The following is a 21,941-nucleotide window of genomic DNA, read 5'->3' on the forward strand; positions in this document are numbered from 1 at the left end:
GTGATAATAACAATTGATTTGGTAATATATAATGGTCTAGCTAGAGAAATGAGTAAAAGGGTTTTTAAAATAATATTAATGTCATGTCAATTAATGTTCTAAAAATTCTCCTGAATTCTATGGTTGTAAAAGAAGAATACAAACTTATTTCATTCAAATTTGTATTACGTTTTTTTTTATTACTAGTGTTTTTTGATAATAAGATGATGGCAAGAATGCTATTGCTCAAGGGAAATGGGTATTAAATAAATTATTGTATATGAAAAGAAGAAGGTCCAATAGTGATCTTACCACTTGAAACCCGTTACTTTCTTTGAACAACTCATCAGCAATAACTCCCACTAATATTCAACAATCGCAGATTATCATTTTAAAATATCTCAAAAAAAATAATTGTATTGTGCAGATGCACGTATTTGCAAAACTATTGATTCTATTATACATCAAAGTTTAAGTTGTACCCGTTTTTGTTTGATTTATAATTATATCGATATCTAAAAGTTATGTGAATGCTTTTACTATTCAAGAACAACCCTTACAGTTATAACAAATGAAGGGTTAAATCTAATTCCATTCCCTTCAGAATCTTTCACTATCTTTTGAACAATTTAATATATAACTGTTTTCTACTAGAACAAACTCATGTAGTCACAAACATGATTTAATATGATCTACTTCACTGAGAAGTGTCTCGTCTCAATATACAAATCTTATTTCAGGTCCTACAAGAAACTAGTCTTAGACTGCTAGAGGGATACTGGGGTATAGTGTTTTGATAATTTATGTAAGTTCTTGTATATATATTGGGCTTTGACCAGGTTACCTTTTTGGGTTTGTAATAGCAGATTATGTTTTAGTATGTATGGATGCATAAGGAAATAGTTAGAAATTTGGATAAGTTTAATTAGAAAATGTATATATATGTTTATGTTTTCCGTTATGCATGAATATGAAGATCAGTATGAAACACCCGATTTCCTTTGTTTGCGCAGGTAATATATATATGGTATCAGAGATATGTATGATACGTATGTATAGTAGTACTCCGGGCCCATCTAGAGAGTTGGGACGTTACAGGTAGACGCGTTGCTCTTAGGAGGCAGTGTTAGGGCATCTCAGTTTGAGTCCGAGTAGCAGCATAGCATAACATCTTTTAAAATAAACGAGATACATTAGGTCCTATAATGAATTCTATTCTTGATTTCCATTTCAAACTCTTTCTTGTTTTATTGAAATTTAAAATGAGATGCACATTAGATTAAAAAAAAAAAAAAGATATACAATACAAGATAGATGAAAATTACTTAAAAAACTATTTGTTTGAAAATTTCCAATAAAGAGAAGGGGTGATGTGAAAATATGTCAATTGGTTTGCATTTTGTATTTAAAAAACCTTAATTTTGAATTTATTATTAACTATTTGGCACATTTAAACAAATTTATAATAGTATTAATTGATATGATAAAGAAAATTTGTAAATCTGCAGAAATATAAATAAATTCACGCTCAATGCATATTTTGTAAGTAATTGCTCCAAAATATTTCTATATTATTTATATTTATTTTTAGATAAATAATAATTACAGCCTAATTATATTAAATTTCATTGATGATTTTTAATATTCACGTGATAATCATTACACCTTCTCACAAAGAAAAAAGCGATTGAAATGATGAAAATAGTATTCTTTAAAGTAAAGATAAACCTTTCCCGTAATTATAGGCTTTTGGTGATAGACTTAAATCGACTCAAAAGGGTAGCCCTCAATATAGTCCCGTTTCATTCGACCAAATTAAAACTGTCAGAGCGCTATTTAATAATTTTTTAAAATTCAAATAAATTATTAAATAAAACAAATAAACACGATATGCAGCGAAAATAAATCTTAAATAATAAATACATTAAGAAAGTAACAACTTGGCAAAAGCTATACTATTCACTCACTTTCCTTTTTCCTTTTTACCCACACTTCTCCTCATAATTGCAAATGATAAAGACTGCGAGGGCCAGCATGCAATTAACACAAATCGCACCTATATACATATATATATATATATATATATAATATAATATAAAATTTTATATATATATATATATATATTTCTGATTTGGAGGATGAACAGAGCTTATCCTCATGGGGTTTGCATTGGTTTGCCTTATGTGCATGATACAGGGCAACCCCTATGTCGTGAGTCGTGATTTATTTGACCGTCTTTCTCTCTCCCACTCCCTAATTTGATTTGTGATTTTTATATTTATATATAGTTAATTGTTTGCGAATTTATAAAAAAAAAAAGAGAGAGAGGAAGAAAACCCGAAGCCCTAGAGTGAGGAAAATGCATGTTGATACGCGTCGGGGAGCGATTGAAAAGGAGGGGCGGTCATGGGACTGTGAAGCAAGCACGAGTCATGCAAGTCCACGACACCGCCGGGTCACCGTATCACTGTCCGAACCAGCCAGGCTAGAGAGAGAGAGAGAGAGAAAAAGAAAGTGAGTGAGAGACGACTTCGCGATGTCTTCAAGTGTCGTGCATGCATTTTATGCATCTGTTTGCTTTGCATGCATACACACACACGCTTAATCTCTGCTCTCTCTCTCTCTCTCTCTCTCTCTATCTGTCTCTGTTGGGCTCCGCCCCCGAAATTAGACTACGCTGCCGTTACGCCTCTCTCCGTCGCCGGAACCACCCTCTCCCCGAGCCCCCGCCGCTTCTCCAGGCGAGATTTCCTCCAAGATTCAATCTTTGTTCGACGAACAGCAGAGGGGAGGGAGCTATGGCGGAGCAGGGATGGGGTGAGGTTTATGGTGTTGACTGACGACGGGAGACCCATCCGAGATTTATTTCGTCTAGCAGGTTGGGACAGGGTTTGTGATTCTGCTGTCTTGGGTTTAATTTCTCTCCCTTTCAAATCTCAAATGTTGTGCATGTGCGTCTTTTTTATGGTTATTTTATTGATTGATTGATTTAAGGAAGAAATATGGTCAAAAGGGGTTTTAGGGTTTTGGTATTGATTTCGTCTTCTATTTTTCCCCCCCATCTTTCTTCTTCTCTTTAGGAATTGATTTAGTTGAATGGGGTCGATGATTTGCATGAACGCCCTATGCCGGGCGACGACCTCGCCGGAGTGGAAGAGAGGCTGGGCTCTGCGATCTGGTGGATTCGCCAATCTCTGTTGCGACTGCGGGTAATTTTTTCCCTTTCGGCCCTTACCTTCTTGAAATTTCGTTTATCTGCTGTTCTTAGGTTGATTTGATTCTGCGGGGGTAGTTTGGGGCTGTGGATTTTGAATCTACTGCTGTCCTAGTATATATGATTCTAATATCCAGTCAAGATGGGATTTTGACTTGACGAGTTGTTTTTTGACTTGTTTCTTTGTTTTTTCTGCTTGAGTTCGATATTGGAATTGTTCTGTTCATGAGATTTTAAACTTCACGCTTCTTTCTCATTTTATGCATCTTATAATTTTAGCTGTGTGCTTCTAAAACGAAGGGCATTATAGTTGCCTGATTAATTGGAAAACAATAGCAATCTTTACAAGATCCCACTCTCAAATCTCAGTGTTCAAAAAATGCCCAAATGCACAAGCTTCGGTCGCAGAATTCCAAACTAATTATTAGCTCTTATGATTATTTGGCTGGAGGTATTTATCTAATTTCTTCACAAATCAATAAGGTATTAATTTGATTAATGATTCTAAAGGGTGACCAGAGCTTCAAAGCCTATAGCCTATTAGAGATATATGCATGCATAATTTTTGGAGAAACTATCGCAGTATCATAGTCTTTATATTTTCTGATTAATTTTTGTATATATTTTTTCATATTTGAATGTTCAGTTTGAACATTCTTTATCATTCATGCTTTAGACATTACCAGTTTGTAGGACTTGATATTCTAATTTTTATTTTTGCAAATATCTCAACTAGTTACATTGTACATATTGCCTGCCTTCAACTAGCAATTGCTAAATTTTTTTAATAAATTTATGTGCTATTGACTGGCGAGGGACTCGGGCAGGAGTAGTTAGCTATGGAGCAGAAGGAGAAAACCAACTAATTCTCTTGTGCTAAATTTAAAGCATAATGCATAACCAGGGGATATTGACTTGTATTTACACATGCACACATTCTTATACACAATGCTCTGACACCATCAGGGGAATGAGGCAAATCTACCATAGGGGCAGAAAGATTAACTTCCCCCCTGAAATTTGAAAAAATTCAAAGAATATAGGTATCTAGATTTTAAATTTTCAAAAAAAAATCTTCAAATGTAACTCTATTGATTTTTTCCCTTTGTTGATCTTTTTAAAGTAAATTATATCTTCTTTGAATTTGCACCCATGACTTTGCAGGCTTCTGTTCTATAACTTTTTTTTGTCTCTTGGCTCTTACTTTTCATGCAAATTAAGAGAAACTTATCCACCTTTTGATAGCTGCAATTGATCTTTGAATATGAATATTTCCCCCTATCTCAGATCTGATTTGAGCTGAAGCACCCACCGTTTCTGCTTAGAACTGCCAATTTATTTGGCGTGTATTCTTTCTTTTTTTTTCAAAAAAGATATATGAATATGGCCTATTTTCATCTATTTTTATATCTCTCTCTGTATATATACATATGAAGAGTGACATTTTATACGTGGTGTAGTTTTAATATTTTTTATTTCACCATTATGCATTTAATTAAATAATTACTTAAAAGAACTTCGTTTGTAAAGCCGAATGTTTTTCTTCTCCATTGTACTTTTATGTTCTTCTATTCTAATGTTGTATATCAATTGTTAATACGATAAGTTACATCATAATATCTTATTTTAACCTTTCTTTACGGTTCTATCATGTGTTCATTGCACAATATATAGTTGGTGATAAGACATGATCATTTCTTAGAGCTTTCACCGTGTGCATGTCATTAGCAATTTATTTATATTTAAACTCTTATTTCTTAATTAATTGCAACATTTTAGCCTAATCAATTTATCATTGATTTATCAATAATCTTAATTTTCATTTGATTAGCAAGTTTTATCAGTGCATATTGTGCAGTTTGGCCAATAAAACTATATATTCAAAGAAGAATACCATTAGTTCATTTAAAAACTAAAATACAAAGCATTTCCAATTGATAAATACACAAGTATTTGAATGCTTAGGTTCATAACTAGCTAGTATTTTATAATGTAATACTATAAAATATGAACGGGGACCTTTTTTTTTTCAATTTTTGTTTTCATAATATGGCTTATATAAATGTAAGAGAAAAAGAAAAGAAAATTTTTATGCTAGATCCTTGGAATATCCATGTAAGTTCAATGTTCTAATTTTTACACATTTATAACATATTAGAAATATGTTTAGTTATTGTTTTGCTCTTTCTCACTTGGAGTCCCAGATCCACTTGTTTTTGTACATGTGGTGTTCATATATATATATATATATATTACATATCTATCTTGCACATTAATTTAAACCTTTCTATTTGGTTTGGTTGACGCGACCACATGGACTTCAGATCTGCATATGAGAATTTAGTTTTCTGTGATATGTTCCATCTGGAGGAATCTGGTTGGAGGGAATGCAAGTTATGCAGCAAGGTATGGCGATGATCTTTCATTTTTTCAGTTTGGCTAAGCTGTTTTATTTTCTGTGTTGCCTTGTAAATCAAATTGAATTTGGTCTGACAGCGTCTCCATTGTGGATGTGTGGCTTCAAAGTCACTTGTGGAGCTCCTGGACTCTGGGGGTGTTGGGTGTATTAAATGTGCAAATAACTATACCAGGGATGCGGGACTTCTCTCGGTAAGACCATTTCAGGTAATTGGTTATGTCAATTGTCATAACACTAAAATGTCTTGATCACATCTGCTTTAACTTCAGTGAATTTGGGTTTGCAGGCATTGAATGGTTATTTTCTTGCCCAGTTAATGATTATCACCAGTCACTGTGTAGGACTATTAAGTGATGCGTTATTAGTTGTTATGGTGTATGGTCATGTGCAACAGAGGCTACTAGATGCACTGTTACGTTAGTGTGACTTGATCAAAGTGAAAAGCACTCTTAGCCCATGAAAAAGAATGGAAAAAACTTGGGTCAGGGAAGTTAAAAAGGATTTTATAAAATTTAATGTTGCAGAAAGGGTGCCCGTAAAACAAAATGAATGAAGAAAAAGGATCTCTTTACCCAACTCCAAATGGTTCAGATAAAGGCTTTGTTAATGTTTTGTTTTCTTATTTGATTTAATTTATTGGGTTACTGTTTGTCCTTCAATGAATTAATTGACTCTCCTGGCATGAGTACTCCAATGAATGTCAGTGGGCATTTTAAATAAATATTCTTCCAAAACGGGTAGATGTTTTAGATTCTTACATAACTTTGTCATGCATATCCAGAGTGATGAATTTCCCAGTGAGCTTGGTAGATCAATAGATGGTATCAATGATCTACGATCTACTTTCGTTGAAAATAGAAGTGATGATAATGGTGTTGACAAAGGGAAGCTCATTCGTTTTGGGAAGTTTATGGAGACCAGTGAGCCCAATCACGTAGCTCCACAGCAGAGAGTTGATCCAAATGCATCTCTCCAGCTAATTAAGCGAGAAGAAATCACACATTCTACCCGGGAAGTTTGCACAGGCTTTCCAGATCTGACGCAATTATCTGTTGGATCATCTAAATTTGCAATATCAGACAACAAGATGCATGCATTGCCAGTGGCTCAACCATCCTTGAATATGTCTCTGAGTGCTCCTTTGGGGTCTCCAAAATTTGTAACACCTGTTCCTGCTGGTGTTACTGAAGGAAGAGAACAAAGCAAAGCACCTTCTTCCTTTCAACAAGGACAAAAGCCACGCCCTATCTTGCCCAAGCCCTCAAAAGCTGGTCAAACAATAGGTTCAGATTCAAATAAAGTGTTGGTTCCTCAAATGCGTGTTGCAAGGCCACCTGCTGAGGGGCGGGGCCGGAATCAGTTGCTTCCCCGTTACTGGCCAAGGATCACGGACCAAGAATTGCAGCAATTATCTGGAGAGTATCCTTGATTATGTGCTTTTTTTCTTGGCACTTCAAAGTTAATTATTGGCTGGAAGAAAAAAATCTGCAGTTTTGTGTATATGCTTGCTTTTTCTTCTCTCTCTCTTCTTTTTTTGAAAACATGTGTTTCCCTTCAATATTTTAAACTCCAAGCTTGAATTCCACTATCGTGCCATTATTCGAGAAGGTCCTGAGTGCCAGTGATGCTGGTCGAATTGGCCGGCTGGTCCTCCCAAAAGCATGTGCTGAAGTGAGTTTCCAGAAGTTGTATTTCTTCTTTATTTTTTCTTTGAAAATTATCTCTTTATTTTCCTTCTTGCTTTGCATCTGTATAATCTGGAAATCAGTGCAGGCATATTTCCCTCCTATTTCTCAATCAGAAGGGCTTCCGTTAAGGATTCAGGATGTAAAGGGGAAAGAATGGACATTTCAGTTCAGATTTTGGCCCAATAATAACAGCCGGATGTATGTTTTAGAGGGTGTAACCCCTTGCATACAGTCCATGCAATTACAAGCTGGTGATACTGGTACTTATCAAGCCATTTTTGCTTATAGAGTGAAATCTGATATCTGCTTGCATTTGTATTATTTGTAGCATTTACATTGTACATGTTAATTAGCAAAATGCTAGTTACCAACTATTGTGTGAGGGCTGGAGCTGGAATGGGAGAGTAAGATATTTTGGATGTACTATAGGGTTCAGATGGATGGTTTTAAATAAAGGCCACGGCCATTACATAACGCCGTTACGTAACAGTTTTTTGGGTTACCTATCCCATTACACACCGCGAAATCGGTGGGAAGAAAAATCACAGCCGTAGCAGCCATTACAAACCACGACCGTTACGTAAAGGCCGCTACGGCCGTTACATAACTGCTACTGGACTGTTACACCAAAAAATTATTTTATTTTTTTACCTTTTCTTCCCGCTTTTTCCCTCTCTTTCACGTATCATTCTCAATATACCAAGTGGCAAGAGGGGGAAAAGATTATAAAGAGGATGACAATGATACAAAATTTACTATTTCTTTAAATACTCACAATAGATGCATCAATTAACAATTTGAAAATACTAACTTGTTAGGAGAATATTTTATTTTGATAATATTAGTACTGTGGTATTTATGTTTTATATTTTTCAACTTCAACCTTCTTTCTTTTTTAACTATTTAATATTTGTATTATTCGTATGTCTTATGTGTCTAATAGATTAATGAAGTGTCTAATGTATTTTGTTTTATTAATTAAAGTAGCACACATAAGAATTTATCACAGATAAGAACAATGAGAAGTATAAATATGCGCACACACATAATTTTTCTATCAATGGTGGTTTAAAACAAATGTAAACTTGTTGCCCTTACCTAATATCTTAGTTACTTGAACTAAAGGATCCAAAATACACTAAAACTTTTTTCTAAGAAGGGCTAAAAGCTTAAAACATGCAAGTAAGCTAATATGCACAAGGTTGTGTGTGCTTCAAAAAAATTCACGGCCGTTACACCCACTTCCTGGTATGTAACATCCGCTACTCCCGCTTCCTGTTACACTCGCTACTGTTACGTTACGCTACCCAGTACCGCGATTTAAAATCATGTTCAGATGTCTCTTGAGGGTATAATTCATGGACAAATTTATATGGTTGAGATGTACATTGAACTTAGATTACATAAGATAAAATTGCTTATATTAACCATGAAGTTTGTCTATTTACGGTGGTTGGTAGTTGGAGCCTCCAGCTTAAGGTCTCAACATAAAACTTCTAGAACAGCAAAATGTCTCCTAATTTTCTCTCTCAGCTGGTGGTGTATTTCAGGAGTGCTGCAATTTTTGCTTCTGCATAGCACAATACACAGACTCATCCATAATCCTTCAATGTGTAGATTGGAACGGGTGCATGCATCCCCAGTTTCCTAGTTAATTCTCCCCAACAAAAAAATGAAATAACCCAGGAACTGAGGTGGACATTTATTTGTAACTAGTGCTTCTGTGAAATTTTGTCTTGCCTAGTTTGTATGTTGATTTGGAAATTATGAGTATATACTATATGCAACAAGTTCTGTTTGCTTTTTTATTTTTTTTTGCCCTCTCCATTTGAATTTAAAGAATGCACACCAAGATATTATCGTTTCGAATAATTTACTGCTTTCTCATTTTATTGTGAATATGTTTCATTTTAGGAATTGAACTTCCTCTGCTTATTCTGAAATTCTATTTATACCTGTATGATCTTGTTCATTGCAGTAACATTTAGCCGGATAGATCCAGGAGGCAAACTTGTTATGGGGTTTCGGAAAGCATCAATCTCCGTTGATACACAGGTCAAGCTTTGTTAGCGTATTTCACTTCTCTTCCATCCACTACCCCTGCTTTGGCATCATTCATTCTCTTTTGGTTTTAGCTGCCTGATGCATAACTTACAATGATTATACAAGCAGGATGCCCAAACATCTGCACTTCCTAATGCTGTTTCTTCTGGAGAATCAGTTCTCCCTGGTGATGGAGAAAACCTGACTACTGGAAATGGTTTGTCTGGCCTTTTCCAATCACTGAAGGGAAGCAAGGATCCTCACTTAAATGCTCTGTCTGAACGATTAACTTCAACTGATGGAAATATTAATTGGCTTAAGAATGAGAAGCACGGAGGCAAAGCAAGCAAGGAATCCTCGCAGCAACTTATGCTTGTTCCTGAGAAGAAGAGGTCTCGAAACATTGGTTCCAAAAATAAGAGATTGCTGATGCATAGTGAAGATGCACTGGCACTGAGAGTTACATGGGAAGAAGCACAGGACTTGCTTCGTCCACCCCCATGTGTCAAGCCAAGCGTTGTCTTGATTGAGGACCAAGAATTTGAAGAATATGACGTAAGTATTATTCCTGATGCTGTTTGTCGTGTTTCTTATACATTATGGTGAGTGCCCTCCTCTCACACTTTCAACTGATCAAGTCAGTCTTCACAACGTTCACTAATGGTGTTTTGAGTTCTAGGAAATCTTGGATGTCAAATTCCCTACCTTGTCATTTAGGATTTTATGCAATTGATTTTGTTGTTATGTAGGAACCCCCAGTTTTTGGAAAGAGGACCATTTTTACAACTGGCTTATCTGGGTAAGGATTTTCATAATATATTTTGTTACACTCTAAATTAATTGAGAAATGTAAGACAACTATAGGGGCCAGTTTGGCGTATATGTCCTATTAGGCTATTACCATGATTTTCTTGTTTTTGGTGTGGTCACTGTGGTGTCTTTGGGGGGCTGTTGGAGTGTTGTATTTAGTTCCCCAGTATTCATCAGGTGAACTGGGGGCTAGGTTTTGGTTGGAAGGCTGTGGCCAAAATTTTCAAATGGCAACTCCAAACCTCTACCCCCTTCATTCTCTCTCATTTATTTATTTATTTATTGTCAAAGAATCAAGGAAAGATGTTGAGATAAGCTCAGCTTGAAAGAAAAAAAGGGAACAGCAAAAGAAAAATAAAAAGTTTCAGTAGTTTATATGTATGTGTGTATATATATATATATATATATATATATATATATACATATATATATTGCCAGATAGTAAATGCATTCCCTGAATATAGAATGTGCTGCCATCCAGGGAACAGGAACAATGGGCTCAATGTGATATCTGCTCCAAATGGCGAAGGTTGCCTGTAGATGCTCTGCTCCCTACAAAGTGGACATGCTCAGAAAATGTTTGGGATTCAAACAGGTACACATTTTTTTCCCTTTCCTTTTATTATCTTGATTCTGCATGAAATGATATATATATATATATATATATATATATATATATACATATATATTGTTTTTGGTTATCAATTCAATGGTTTATGGTGTCATTCCAGGTGTTCGTGTTCTACACCTCAAGATACCAGACCAAAGGAGCTGGAAAATCTTTTTGGAGTGGGGGAAGGTATGACACAAGATTCTTTCATTTGTTTCTAACTTCGGTACGTTACATTTAGAAAATGATTTTCATTATTCAAAAAATTAAGGTGATAATGATTAATTCTTTCAATTACTTACAAAAAGGTAAATGCTTGCAATAGCATTTTTTGAAATTCATGCATGGAGCACACATGCATGGCTTATGGCACCAAGGCAGGTTTATGTAATCTTTGACCAACAATTTCATGAATTTAAGATGAAAATAAGGTACCAATGGCAATACAGTGGCAGTAAAGCACGGTTTTCAATCACTTCACAAAATGACCAAAACAATGACAACCGAACCCTGTTGGACTTGAAATTGAGAAGCGTCCAATAGTACTTTGGCTGCACAATGCTTGTCATTTCAGATGCAAATTCCTCTAGTTTCAAAAACCCAGTGTTACCTTTGTGTACTCACCTCTTTCACCCTTTTCCTAGATCTTAAGAAGCGAAGAACCATGGAAAACCACAAGCCAGCATTAGCCCAAGAATGCGAGCCTTCTGGCTTAGATGCACTGGCCACTGCTGCAGTTCTTGGAGACTCTGCAGAGAACTTGGGTGACCCATCAGTTGGAGCGACCACCAAACATCCCAGGCACCGCTCTGGCTGCACCTGCATCGTCTGCATCCAACCCCCAAGTGGGAAGGGGAAACACAAGTCCACATGCACGTGTAACGTGTGCATGACTGTGAAACGCAGATTCAAAACCTTGATGATGCGGAAAAAAATTCGACAATCGGAACGGGAAGCTGAGATGGCCCAGATCAAGAAGCCCCAGACAAAAGATGAATTAGAAACAAATGGCATATTAACAAATGGAACATCGAGACATGCAGCATCGGATATGAATCAAAATCACTCCGAGAATGGAATGAGTCAAGGAAAAATCCAAACTCTGGAGGCAGCTGAGGCCAGCAGTGCTGGACAAATAGATTTGAACAGTCATCCTTACCGGGAGGATGATATGCAGATAGAGGCAGCAGCAGGAGTGCTGAGCATGACCAGCCTTGTTCAAGCAGCAAGCCTTCCATTGGAGATGTATTTGAAGCAGCATGGGCTGACAAGCTTGATGAGGGAGAAGCAGGCAACCTTGGGGTGCTCTAATTTGCTCACACAAGGCGGAGGAGAGAGTGAGGGGCACATGGGTGATGAAGGATCCCTTGGGTCGTTGGTTTGGGAGGGTGAAGGGAGAGGGGAGAGCAGAGTTGATGAAGAGAGCTGTGAACCTGATTTGGACTGAAAGAATCATAATAGCAACCTCATTTCACCTCCCTCTTCCAAAACATAATTTTTTTGTTCTTTTGTTTCGTTGGTACCATATGTAAATCTTAAAAGTTCCCGAATGCACTCTTGTTTATTCATTAATTTAATTTTTTTAAACCTCTCTCTCCCTCTCTCTCTCTCTCTCTCTCTCTCTTCAGTTTGGAAATATGACAAGCTCGAAGTTTGATTCACTAATTATTATAAATAAACTTGTTAATTCTTCAATTAAAATTTTATTAAAAAATAACGTGTTCAATTCATCAACTCACTAACATATTTTTTTAGTTTTACAATTCAAGCTGTCAATTTTAATTCATTATGGAAAGAATTGATTTTATTGTTGAATTAATTTTATTGTCTTGTTAACTATTAATAGTTTTGTGTTACGCGATAAATTTGATTAAATAAAAAGATCAATTAATTTGTAAATAAATTAAATAAGAATATTTGAATTCAAAAATATGCCCTAAATATATAAATAATATAATGAAATATTTCAAAAAAAATTAAAAAAAAAATTACGTTTGCTAAAATTTAAGTTTTTAAGAGGCAAAAATACTCTTTTCAACTATATTTGATAATATAATTATTTATCTGAGCATTATTAAATGTAAAATATAATTATTATATTAAATGTATTCATATAAACACTAGTTAATATGTTATGCTGCCCAATAATAGATGCAACTTGAGAGCATGATGGTCAAATGAGAACTCATAATTTATATTTTTGTAGGCCCACGCTAATAAAGTTTCAACAGGAGCAAAATTTGTTGACAAAACTCAAAATTTAGTTATTTGGTTTGGCATATATGAACAAGTGATAAAAATATTTATAGTGCTATGTGACTCTAGTGACCCCAAGGTCACGAGTTCGATTCTTCCCTAAGAATTTACCCTAGTGAATTGCCAAAAGTGCGTCAATAGCGGACGATTTTCATTCTGAAAGTTTGGTGACAATTAAATAGAGACAAAATGTATGAAGAGGAAGGGAACTTCACGTGAAATGTAGTGTATAAAGATTTGTTGTTTTCTCCTAATTAGATATATATTTAATTTAAATTTCTATTTTAAATAGTTATATCATACAAAATATGTGCCTACAGATTTCTTTAAATAAATTTTTATCAAAATATATTATTAATTCTATACCAAACAAAATGCAGAAGATTTGTTATACACATTGATCTTCTTATATTTTTAAATTTTAGTTATTATAAAAAATTACGCTAACAAGACTACAGTAATTAAACAGTTAACCAAGTTATACAAAAATGAAGACATCTATAGTAGAGGTATGATTTGGCAGTTTAATTTACCTAAATACATTTAACAAATTGTCAATAATAGACACTTTGAGTTCTTATGTCATATTTTTTCAAAACACGAGCAAGCATGAATGAAAAATGTCTGATGAATTACATAATGTAATTGTTACGGGATAAAATAATGATGACCTGCAACGTTGCTCTCTGACTTCCGATTACCTGAAAAAGGATGAAAACAAAGCAGGCTTGGAGGACCCGAGGTGTACTCCGGGGGTCACTCCAATGCCTACGTCAGGGAATGCTTCCAAGAGGTTGAATGCAACAGTCAGATTGGGTTGAGAATTAACTACCTTAGCTTGTTTGCATTACCCTTCTTTATAGGCAAGGTTTGACCTTGGGGTGATCCGTCATTATGACGCGGGGGCGTGGATCACTCTGGAGGTTTAAAGCGCTAGCGTGGATCTCTCCTTTCATTATTGGATTAAAGTTAAATGCTCTTACTAGAGGATTGAATTTGGATAGTGATTGATAGGTTTTGACTTCCTTTTATAAGCTGATATATTTAGGATATATCGGTAATTATAAGGTACGTTTTTAGTTAAATAGTTTACTACCTTATGACATTAAAACTTCATATTCACGTAATAATGTTAATTTTATTTGTATTTTTCTAACAGGTATATTGAAAAAAATAGTGGGAAGCAATTAGAAGGATATGAGTTCTTTCAAGCAAAGGATATCTTACAAAAAAGAGTAATTATAGTAGTTGAAATTGTAGAAGGGAAAGATTATGTATTGATTAAATTAAAAGATAATGTAGGAGATAGAGATTAAAATAAGATCTAAGATCAAGAAGAAGATAATAAAAACACTAGAAGATGAAATTGATGCATGGTGATCAATACAGTATGTTTAATAAATGGCATAGGAGGGCCTTTTATTGTTGTCACAGGGATATATAAATTGTCCGAGTATAATCTCAAATTCTATGAGATCCTTCCAATTTCTTACAATTCAAACCTTAATATTGTTGAATTTAAGCCTACAACTAACCTTGCAAATCAAATCTCATATCTTAATTGAATCTAAACATGTGCCCATCCTTAAAAATTGAGTCCCGTGGTTTCTTTGAATTTGAAAATCCATAATCAAAACCCAATTATCTCTAGAACCTAGTTGCATTTGAACCTTGATTTATTATTCTATATGAAGTAGTTACTAGGAATATTTCGACGAGCAACAACTCAAACAAATCCAAACAGACGCTTCAACTACTCCCTAGTTAGCCGATGGACTATTCTTAAAATTTAGTCATTCATGATCAAAATAATCAATAAAACGAGTGATGTGTGTTGCGCGCGATTGATTGTATGTAAACAATATTATGAACAATATTTTAATAATTCTTATTGAAGTTTAAATATGTTTTTAAAAAATAAATATATTGACATTGTTTGATTAATTATTTTTGTTTACTCAATGATCGATTAATGAGTAACTAAATGTTAAATAAATTTAAATTTTATTTTTTCAAAAAACAAGAATTTTTTTGCACAAAATAATTTACACAATTTATAAGTTTCTATATATAGCATAAAATTTATTTTTTAAATAATATTTAGTCTTATTATTTTAAAATTTTTATTTAGTCTTACTTTTAAAAAAATTTTGAGAATAAGAACTGTTTGAGTTTATTGTTGTGGATATAATGTAAATCTAAAACTCAATCAGGTCATTTCTATAAAGGTATTTTTTGGAAAATGCTCTATTTTCAAACGGCCTGCTGCTGAAATTTCTAAAAATTTTTCCAATCTTATCTTGTATTTAAATGATTCATACTAAAATGTCTTGCTTACATACTTTATATTTATATCCCTTTTTGTTGTTGCCAAAAGGGGGAGAAGAGGCAAAATTTGGGTACTTGAAAAATGTTTGCATTGACAAATCTTTAACATTATGCATATTGTCAGGGGAAGCCTTTCAAGGCTATACCCTCTTTTTGCATAGTGTATTTGTCATCATCAAAAAGGGAGAGATTGTTGACCTTATGGGTCATTCCCTGTTTTGATTATGACAAATACTCTGATATTTAATGTCTATCTAGTTTGTGTGCATGTTTATATTAACAAACCAATTGATGGCACATGAAGACTTGAAGATTAAAGACCCTGAAGACTTATTGTAATTTATATTTTGTGTAATTTGGGTCTGTAATTGTAAATAAGAAAAAGGTCTGTAATAATCTACACTGCATGCATGTAGGAACTAAAGCTCAAGACCTTAGAGAGACCTTAGGGATCACCCAGTCGACCGACGCCAGGTTTTTTGGCATACTTAAAAAGACCTTAGAAAGACCCTAGGTCCTAACACTTAGTGCACAAAGTCCCCAATATCACTTATAATGTCAGGGGAATTAATTGAAACAAAAATTGGACTTAATTGAAAATATATGAGAGGTCGGGTGACCGAACCCTTAGTGTATAAAACACTCGGGCGACCGAACCCTTGCCGAGTCAAAATGTTGACCAGGTTTCGGGCGACCGAACCTTTTTGAACGTATCTTCCTCGGGCACCCGAACCCATGTTAGAGTGCTTTTCACCAACCCGGGCAACCGAATTGTATAGTTCAAAATGACCTCGAGCGACCAAACTTGTGAGTTCGGGCTACTGAACATATGACCTTGCTCCCAAACCTCAGACTTAACTCTCTGACTTTTGTTCAGCCAACCAAATGACAATTTGGGCACCCAAACTATTTGATATGAATTTTCAAGATGAGTCTACTCGGGCGACCAAACTTAAGTTCAGCCACCTGAATTCTCTCAAGTTGATTAACATTTTTACTGAGGTTAAAGGGTTAAACAGGGTTAATTTTTGCTAAACTTTTTTAAAAAATTTAAGAATACCCTATATGTCCCCCAACGGTCATAATTTACCCTTTCTCTATATATAAGGGTTCATTTGTCAAGATTAAGTGTGGATTAGAAATTGGATTAAGCCAAAAACTCTCAAATTTTCCAAACCCATTTTTGCTCATACTACCTCCATACACTCTACAACTTTGATTTTATTGATTAACCAAGTGAGTGAGAGTGCTTAGAGTGTTTATACATCATTCCATATTGCTTATAACTCTCATTTGTATTGTTTATTGATTGATTTTGATCTTGAGAATTAAGCATAAGTTTTCCCACAGATTTTCTTTGATAAATCTAGTGTTGGGAAAAACTTATTAGATTAAGGATCTTTGCATTGTCATTACAAGATTCCTATAGCTATATTTTTGTATGCAAAGAATTTTACAAGCTATAATTTTTCAAACAATTCTTGTGCCTATTTTATTGAGGAAAATATTTTTGAGTTGGTTTGATTATTGTTTGCAGCATCTTTGAAACCCTAATCTAGTATTAAGATTTGATATCTAGTTTCAAAGAAATAGCTTGTTAGAACACTCTTGAGCATACTTGTAATTATTCCTTGCTGAGTGTTGATTGCACACTAGAGCACCGAGCTTATAGTTCGTACATGTTGAGATGCGTTGATTATTGCATGTGTTGAATTGGCACATAATTTGCTTGTTTAGAAGCACTTTGATTGTACGCAAAATTTTATACATTTTGTTGTATTTTCAGGCGTGGCTTGAGAGGGTTTGATCTAGCCCGGAAGGATCAGGTTGGGGTCAACCCTGTGAATTTGACCTAGGGTCTTCTCCGCTCCACAAGGAGAATTTGTAAAGGTTGAGATCAACCCTGTGCTAATTGACCTAGTTGTATTAGGTGCCGCTCCACCCATTAAGTAAGCCTTAGTGGAATCCTCGGGCTTGCGAGCTAGAGGCAAGGACGTAGGCACAGTTGGTCGAACCCCAATAACATATCTTGTTTGCACTGTATCTTTCTGCAATTTACATTCCTGCACATGTATGTTATAGTTGGTGGATGCTGCGTATGATTTTAATTTCCGCACGTTATATTTATCAGCGCATTTGGAACTGCATAGACAAACCTTAGGTTATGAATATATTGCTACTATTTAGGTCAAACCTAGGAAAAAATTTTAAATGTCAATTCACCCCCCCCCCCCTTTCTTGGGAATATACCAAAGCTAACAATGACACTTTTATTCATATATGAATGTTTTATATTAACAATTTTTAATATTATTTTTTAAAAATAAAGATATTTTCCTCTACAAAATAATTTACACTATTCATACTTTAAAATATATGGAAAATAATATTATCTAAAACATCCTCTCTTGCCCACATCTCCATTTTCCACCCCTATCTTAGGGGGAATCCTAATCCTCCATAATTAATAATAGAGTCCCCACAAAACTTTTTCTGATACAAATGGATTCTGGTTCAAGTAAAATGGCACCAAATAGTTCAGCTTCCAAAACAAGAGCAATTAGAATGACATGAGTCAGTGCTTAAAAATAATCAATATTGTTATAAAAGATGTAGGAAAATAAATAAAGATGAGACAAAAATTTACGTGGTTTGGTTATGCCTATTTCATGGACAGATGTAATAAAAAACTTCACTATCTTGGGAGGAATTACAAGATGATTTGGAACCGGCTTTGTACAAAAGATCTTCGACCTTGTACAAGATATCTCCCTTTTCTTTATCTCTCCTCTTCTTTCTATATATCCTACTTACTTTAAGCATGCAATGTGTGTGTTCCAAATGTGAGAGGGGGTGGGGTGCCCTTTTATAGGGCAATATGGAAAACAAAGAATTTATTGGGATAGAAAAATCGAAGTGGTGGAAGATGAAGGAGTGGAAGATAAAGGGTGACATACATATTTTTCATAACACTCCCCCTTGGATGTCACCCATATGTAAACTCTTTTTTGTTAATATCTTTAAGATTTCTCATTCAGATGAGATGAACTAATTTCTTGAATGTTGTAGTAGGTAAAATTTTGGTGAACAAATCTACTAGATTATCACTTGATCGGATCTATTGAACATCTATATCATCATTCTTCTAGAGTTCATGTGTATAGAAGAATTTTGGAGAGATATGCTTTGTTCTGTCACCCTTTATATACATACAATGTTGTCTTTATATAAAACTGATGGAATATCCTTGATTGATTGAAGACCACAATTTGTTTGGATATAAGAAATCATTTACCTGAACCACACGCATTCTCTACTAGCTTTATGGATAGTTAGAATTTTAGAATAATTAGAGGATGTTGCTATAATCGTTTTCTTTACTGATTTTCAAGATATAACAGTTTTTACGTAAATAAATACATATCCAATTTGAGATTTAGTATTGTGAGGATCAGATAGATATCCAACATCTGTATATCTTACTAGTTGAGATTTGGAATCAAATAAGTAGATTAGACCCAAATCAGATGTGCCTCTCAAATGGTGTAGAATGTGCTTAATTCCATTCTAGTGTTGCCGAGTATGAGCAAAACTATATCTTGCCAGTAGATTTATAGCAAATGTAATATCAGGTCTTATACAATTGGCCAAATACATTAAAGAGCCGATAGCACTTAAATATGATACTTCAGGATCAAGCAATTCCTCCCCCTCATCATAACCTCAAAATGGATCCTTCTTAACATCAAGTGATCACACCATCATTGGAGATCCCAAAGGATGAACTTTGTCCATATAGAATTATCTTAATATCTTTTTCAGTATATTTAGATTGATGAACAAAAATTTTGCCATTTACATGTTCAATATGTGGGCCAAGACAATATTTTGTCTTTCCTAAATCTTTCACCTCAAATTTCCGCCATTAAATAATTGGTAGCTTTAGTGAGCTCTTCAAGAGTCCCAACTAAATTCAAATCATCAACATAAACAACAATTATAGCTTAATAAAAATGCATGGACAAATTGGATCATTTATGAATTCTTATTTCACAAGGTACTCACTTAATTGATTGTACCACATGCGTCTAGATTGCTTTAATCCACATAAAGAACGTTGGAGTTTAATTGAATATAAATTTTTGGGTTTTGCTTCACATAATTTAAATCCTTCAGGGATTTTCATATATATTTCATTATCCAACGATCCATCTAGGTATGATGTTACTACGTCCATAGGACGTATACTCAGTCGTTCAGCGACTACTAGCCCAATTAAGAATCTAAAAGTGATTCCATCGATTATGGGAGAATATGTAGGAACCCAAACCAAGAAAAGAAAAATAAAATAAAAGAGAAAATAAAAATAAAAAGAAAAGAAAGTAAATGGTTTGGTACAGCACCAAACTGTCGACGATTTTGTAGGACTCAGGAAAACCATCAACGATTTTAGCAATCTCAGGAAAGCTGTCCACAGTTTCAACTACTGAGAGGTTTTAAGGAAGATTTTGGTTTGGTACGTGGCCAAACCGTCGACGGTTTTAGGAAAACCATCGACAGTTTCCTCCGGGCCAGCTTACCTATAAATAAGTGTGAGCTCACTTTTTTAGAAAAATAATTTCCTTCTCTCTCTCTCTCTCCTAGGGTTTTATAGTTCTCTCTCTCTAAAGCTCTCCCGAGTCTCCCTCGTGTTCTCCGATCCTCTCTCCTTCCTCTCGGCTTGCCGGTTTCTCTTTCCTCAACGAGTTTAAGGAAAAGCTAGGATTCGTTCCAAGGAACATCGTAGGCAAATTTTCAGGAACAGGTAAGGGGATTAGATTATGTCAGTTATTTTTGAAATGTGAATCGATTAAACTGTAGTATATGATACGGGAATGTTATATATAATTTTCTGATTTAATCAGGTGGATGAAAATGCTATTTTGGTTATTATACTTGGTTTTGGGGAAAAACAAAATGAGTGGGGTGATCTCCATTATACCAATAAAACATGTATTTTGAGTTGAACTAAATTTATGGATGATCATACCCTTATTTTTCAACAAAATATATTTTCTCCAAGAAGTTTATTATATTACAATTTAATATCCAAATAGTGTGGCATAAGTAAGATTATTTCAATGCATAATTAACCGGTGGATTACTTGATATGGTATTGCATAGCAAAATTGGGATTTTTATACTGAATGGTGGTTTAATATACGGAATACTGGTTTTATACTGAGATCTGGATATAATGAGCTTTACGCTTGGAAATGTTTTGAATAATGCAAAAATTGTGAGTCCCTAGTGATATACTTGTCACGTGGTTATTCAAAAATTATCGTTAAGACGATGGGGAGGAATGCTTACGATATATGTGTTGAAAATTATGAATATGAAATATGTGTTGAGAAGTATGAACAGATTATTTGTTTTATTATGTAAATTGCAATGTATGTTTTAAGAACCTTAATGGACAGTGGATGCTCATAACCGTAGCTACAGACGAGATATATATATATATATATATATATATATATATATATATATATATATATCAGTGCAACCACACTCTGTTGAGAGTGTTGGTAGTGGATGTCGATTTGGCCCATGAAGAGTTGTGGACCGCCCTTGAAGTCTGGACCAGGCTGCGGTAGGCAAATCAGACTAAAGACACATTATGTTTGACTTAGCCAAGTGGTAGGGCACCAGGGCTAAGTCCAGTCTTCGAACCGCACAACCCAATCACATGGGGTTATTACATAATGTGATTATGATAGTCCAATCAGGGAGGTTCTTATTTACATAATTATATATTTATATAATGGGGCTACGGATGGGCTGGGTTATGAATTGGAAAGAAAATATACGTATTTTTAAATATATAGATGTGAGTGTAGTTTACAATACTTTGCATTTTAATATAACTAGATGAATATATTTGCTACACTAAAACTCATGTTAGCCACACACTGGTAATAACTTAGTCTGTCTTATTGAGAAGTGTCTCACCCCAATGAATATATCATCTTTTTAGAACCTACAGGAAATCGAGTCTAGGAGCTCCAGAGCAGGACCTAGACGAGCTAGCTGAGAGTGATTGTTAGTAGGACCTTGTTTTGTTATATTCAGTTGCTTTTGGGCATTCAGGGTTGTATTAAATTTTGGGAGATATCGATACAAAAGTTGAGGATTAGTACTCTGGTATGTATGATATTAGAATAATATTTTCTTCCGTTGTTTGTTTGGTTATTTAAATAAATTATGGGATGGTATTACCCTAGACCTCACTGGGTCCATGTATGTTGCATGTATGGTATCAGAGGTAGCGTATGATGATGTCATTTTTATAGTTATTATGGAATATATTTTGAGGTTTTTATAGAATATGTATCCTCATAATCAATTTCGAGTTTCTACGAAAAACCTTGTGCCACAAGTCTTGCTTTATATCGAGTAATTTCATTATTTTTATTTCACTTGTGCACAAATACCCATTTGTATCTAACGAGTGGGATATCTTCTGGTGTCTAGACTATAGTTCCAAAAACTTTTCTTTTTGATAGAGTTTAATTCTGATGTGATAGTCTCTTTCCATTTTGGTCAATAACT

General features: G+C 34.5%; 1 protein-coding gene across 4 annotated transcripts; it reads left to right on the forward strand.

The window, feature by feature from the left end:
* Positions 1–2,335: 2,335 nt before the first annotated feature.
* LOC131149802 (B3 domain-containing transcription repressor VAL1-like) lies at positions 2,336–12,354 on the forward strand. 4 transcript variants are annotated; one of them, XM_058100563.1, is made up of 13 exons: positions 2,336–2,868; positions 3,060–3,188; positions 5,518–5,599; positions 5,690–5,803; positions 6,394–7,031; positions 7,187–7,283; positions 7,386–7,560; positions 9,279–9,355; positions 9,473–9,898; positions 10,093–10,142; positions 10,635–10,748; positions 10,885–10,952; positions 11,408–12,354. In XM_058100563.1, the coding sequence occupies exons 2-13, from the start codon at positions 3,076–3,078 to the stop codon at positions 12,208–12,210; spliced, it is 2,757 nt and encodes a 918-aa protein (XP_057956546.1). In that variant the 5' UTR covers positions 2,336–2,868; positions 3,060–3,075; the 3' UTR covers positions 12,211–12,354. The 4 variants fall into 4 exon arrangements, with proteins under 4 accessions (XP_057956546.1, XP_057956544.1, XP_057956545.1 ...); XM_058100561.1 differs by having other exon boundaries at positions 2,338–2,868; positions 5,690–5,818; XM_058100562.1 differs by having other exon boundaries at positions 2,338–2,857.
* The last annotated feature ends 9,587 nt before the right edge of the window (positions 12,355–21,941 follow it).

The sequence above is a fragment of the Malania oleifera genome, chromosome 2 (genome assembly GCF_029873635.1).
Source record: "Malania oleifera isolate guangnan ecotype guangnan chromosome 2, ASM2987363v1, whole genome shotgun sequence".
Classification (NCBI taxonomy): Eukaryota; Viridiplantae; Streptophyta; class Magnoliopsida; order Santalales; family Ximeniaceae; genus Malania; species Malania oleifera.

Excerpts from the sequence above, each read along its gene's own strand:
- LOC131149802 (XM_058100561.1), top strand. The coding sequence starts at position 3,076 with ATGGGGTCGATGATTTGCATGAACGCCCTATGCCGGGCGACGACCTCG. Across the intron at positions 7,032-7,186 it reads TTGCAGCAATTATCTGGAGA|CTTGAATTCCACTATCGTGC; the intron begins GTATCCTTGATT and ends TTAAACTCCAAG. Across the intron at positions 10,143-10,634 it reads TTTACAACTGGCTTATCTGG|GGAACAGGAACAATGGGCTC; the intron begins GTAAGGATTTTC and ends GCTGCCATCCAG.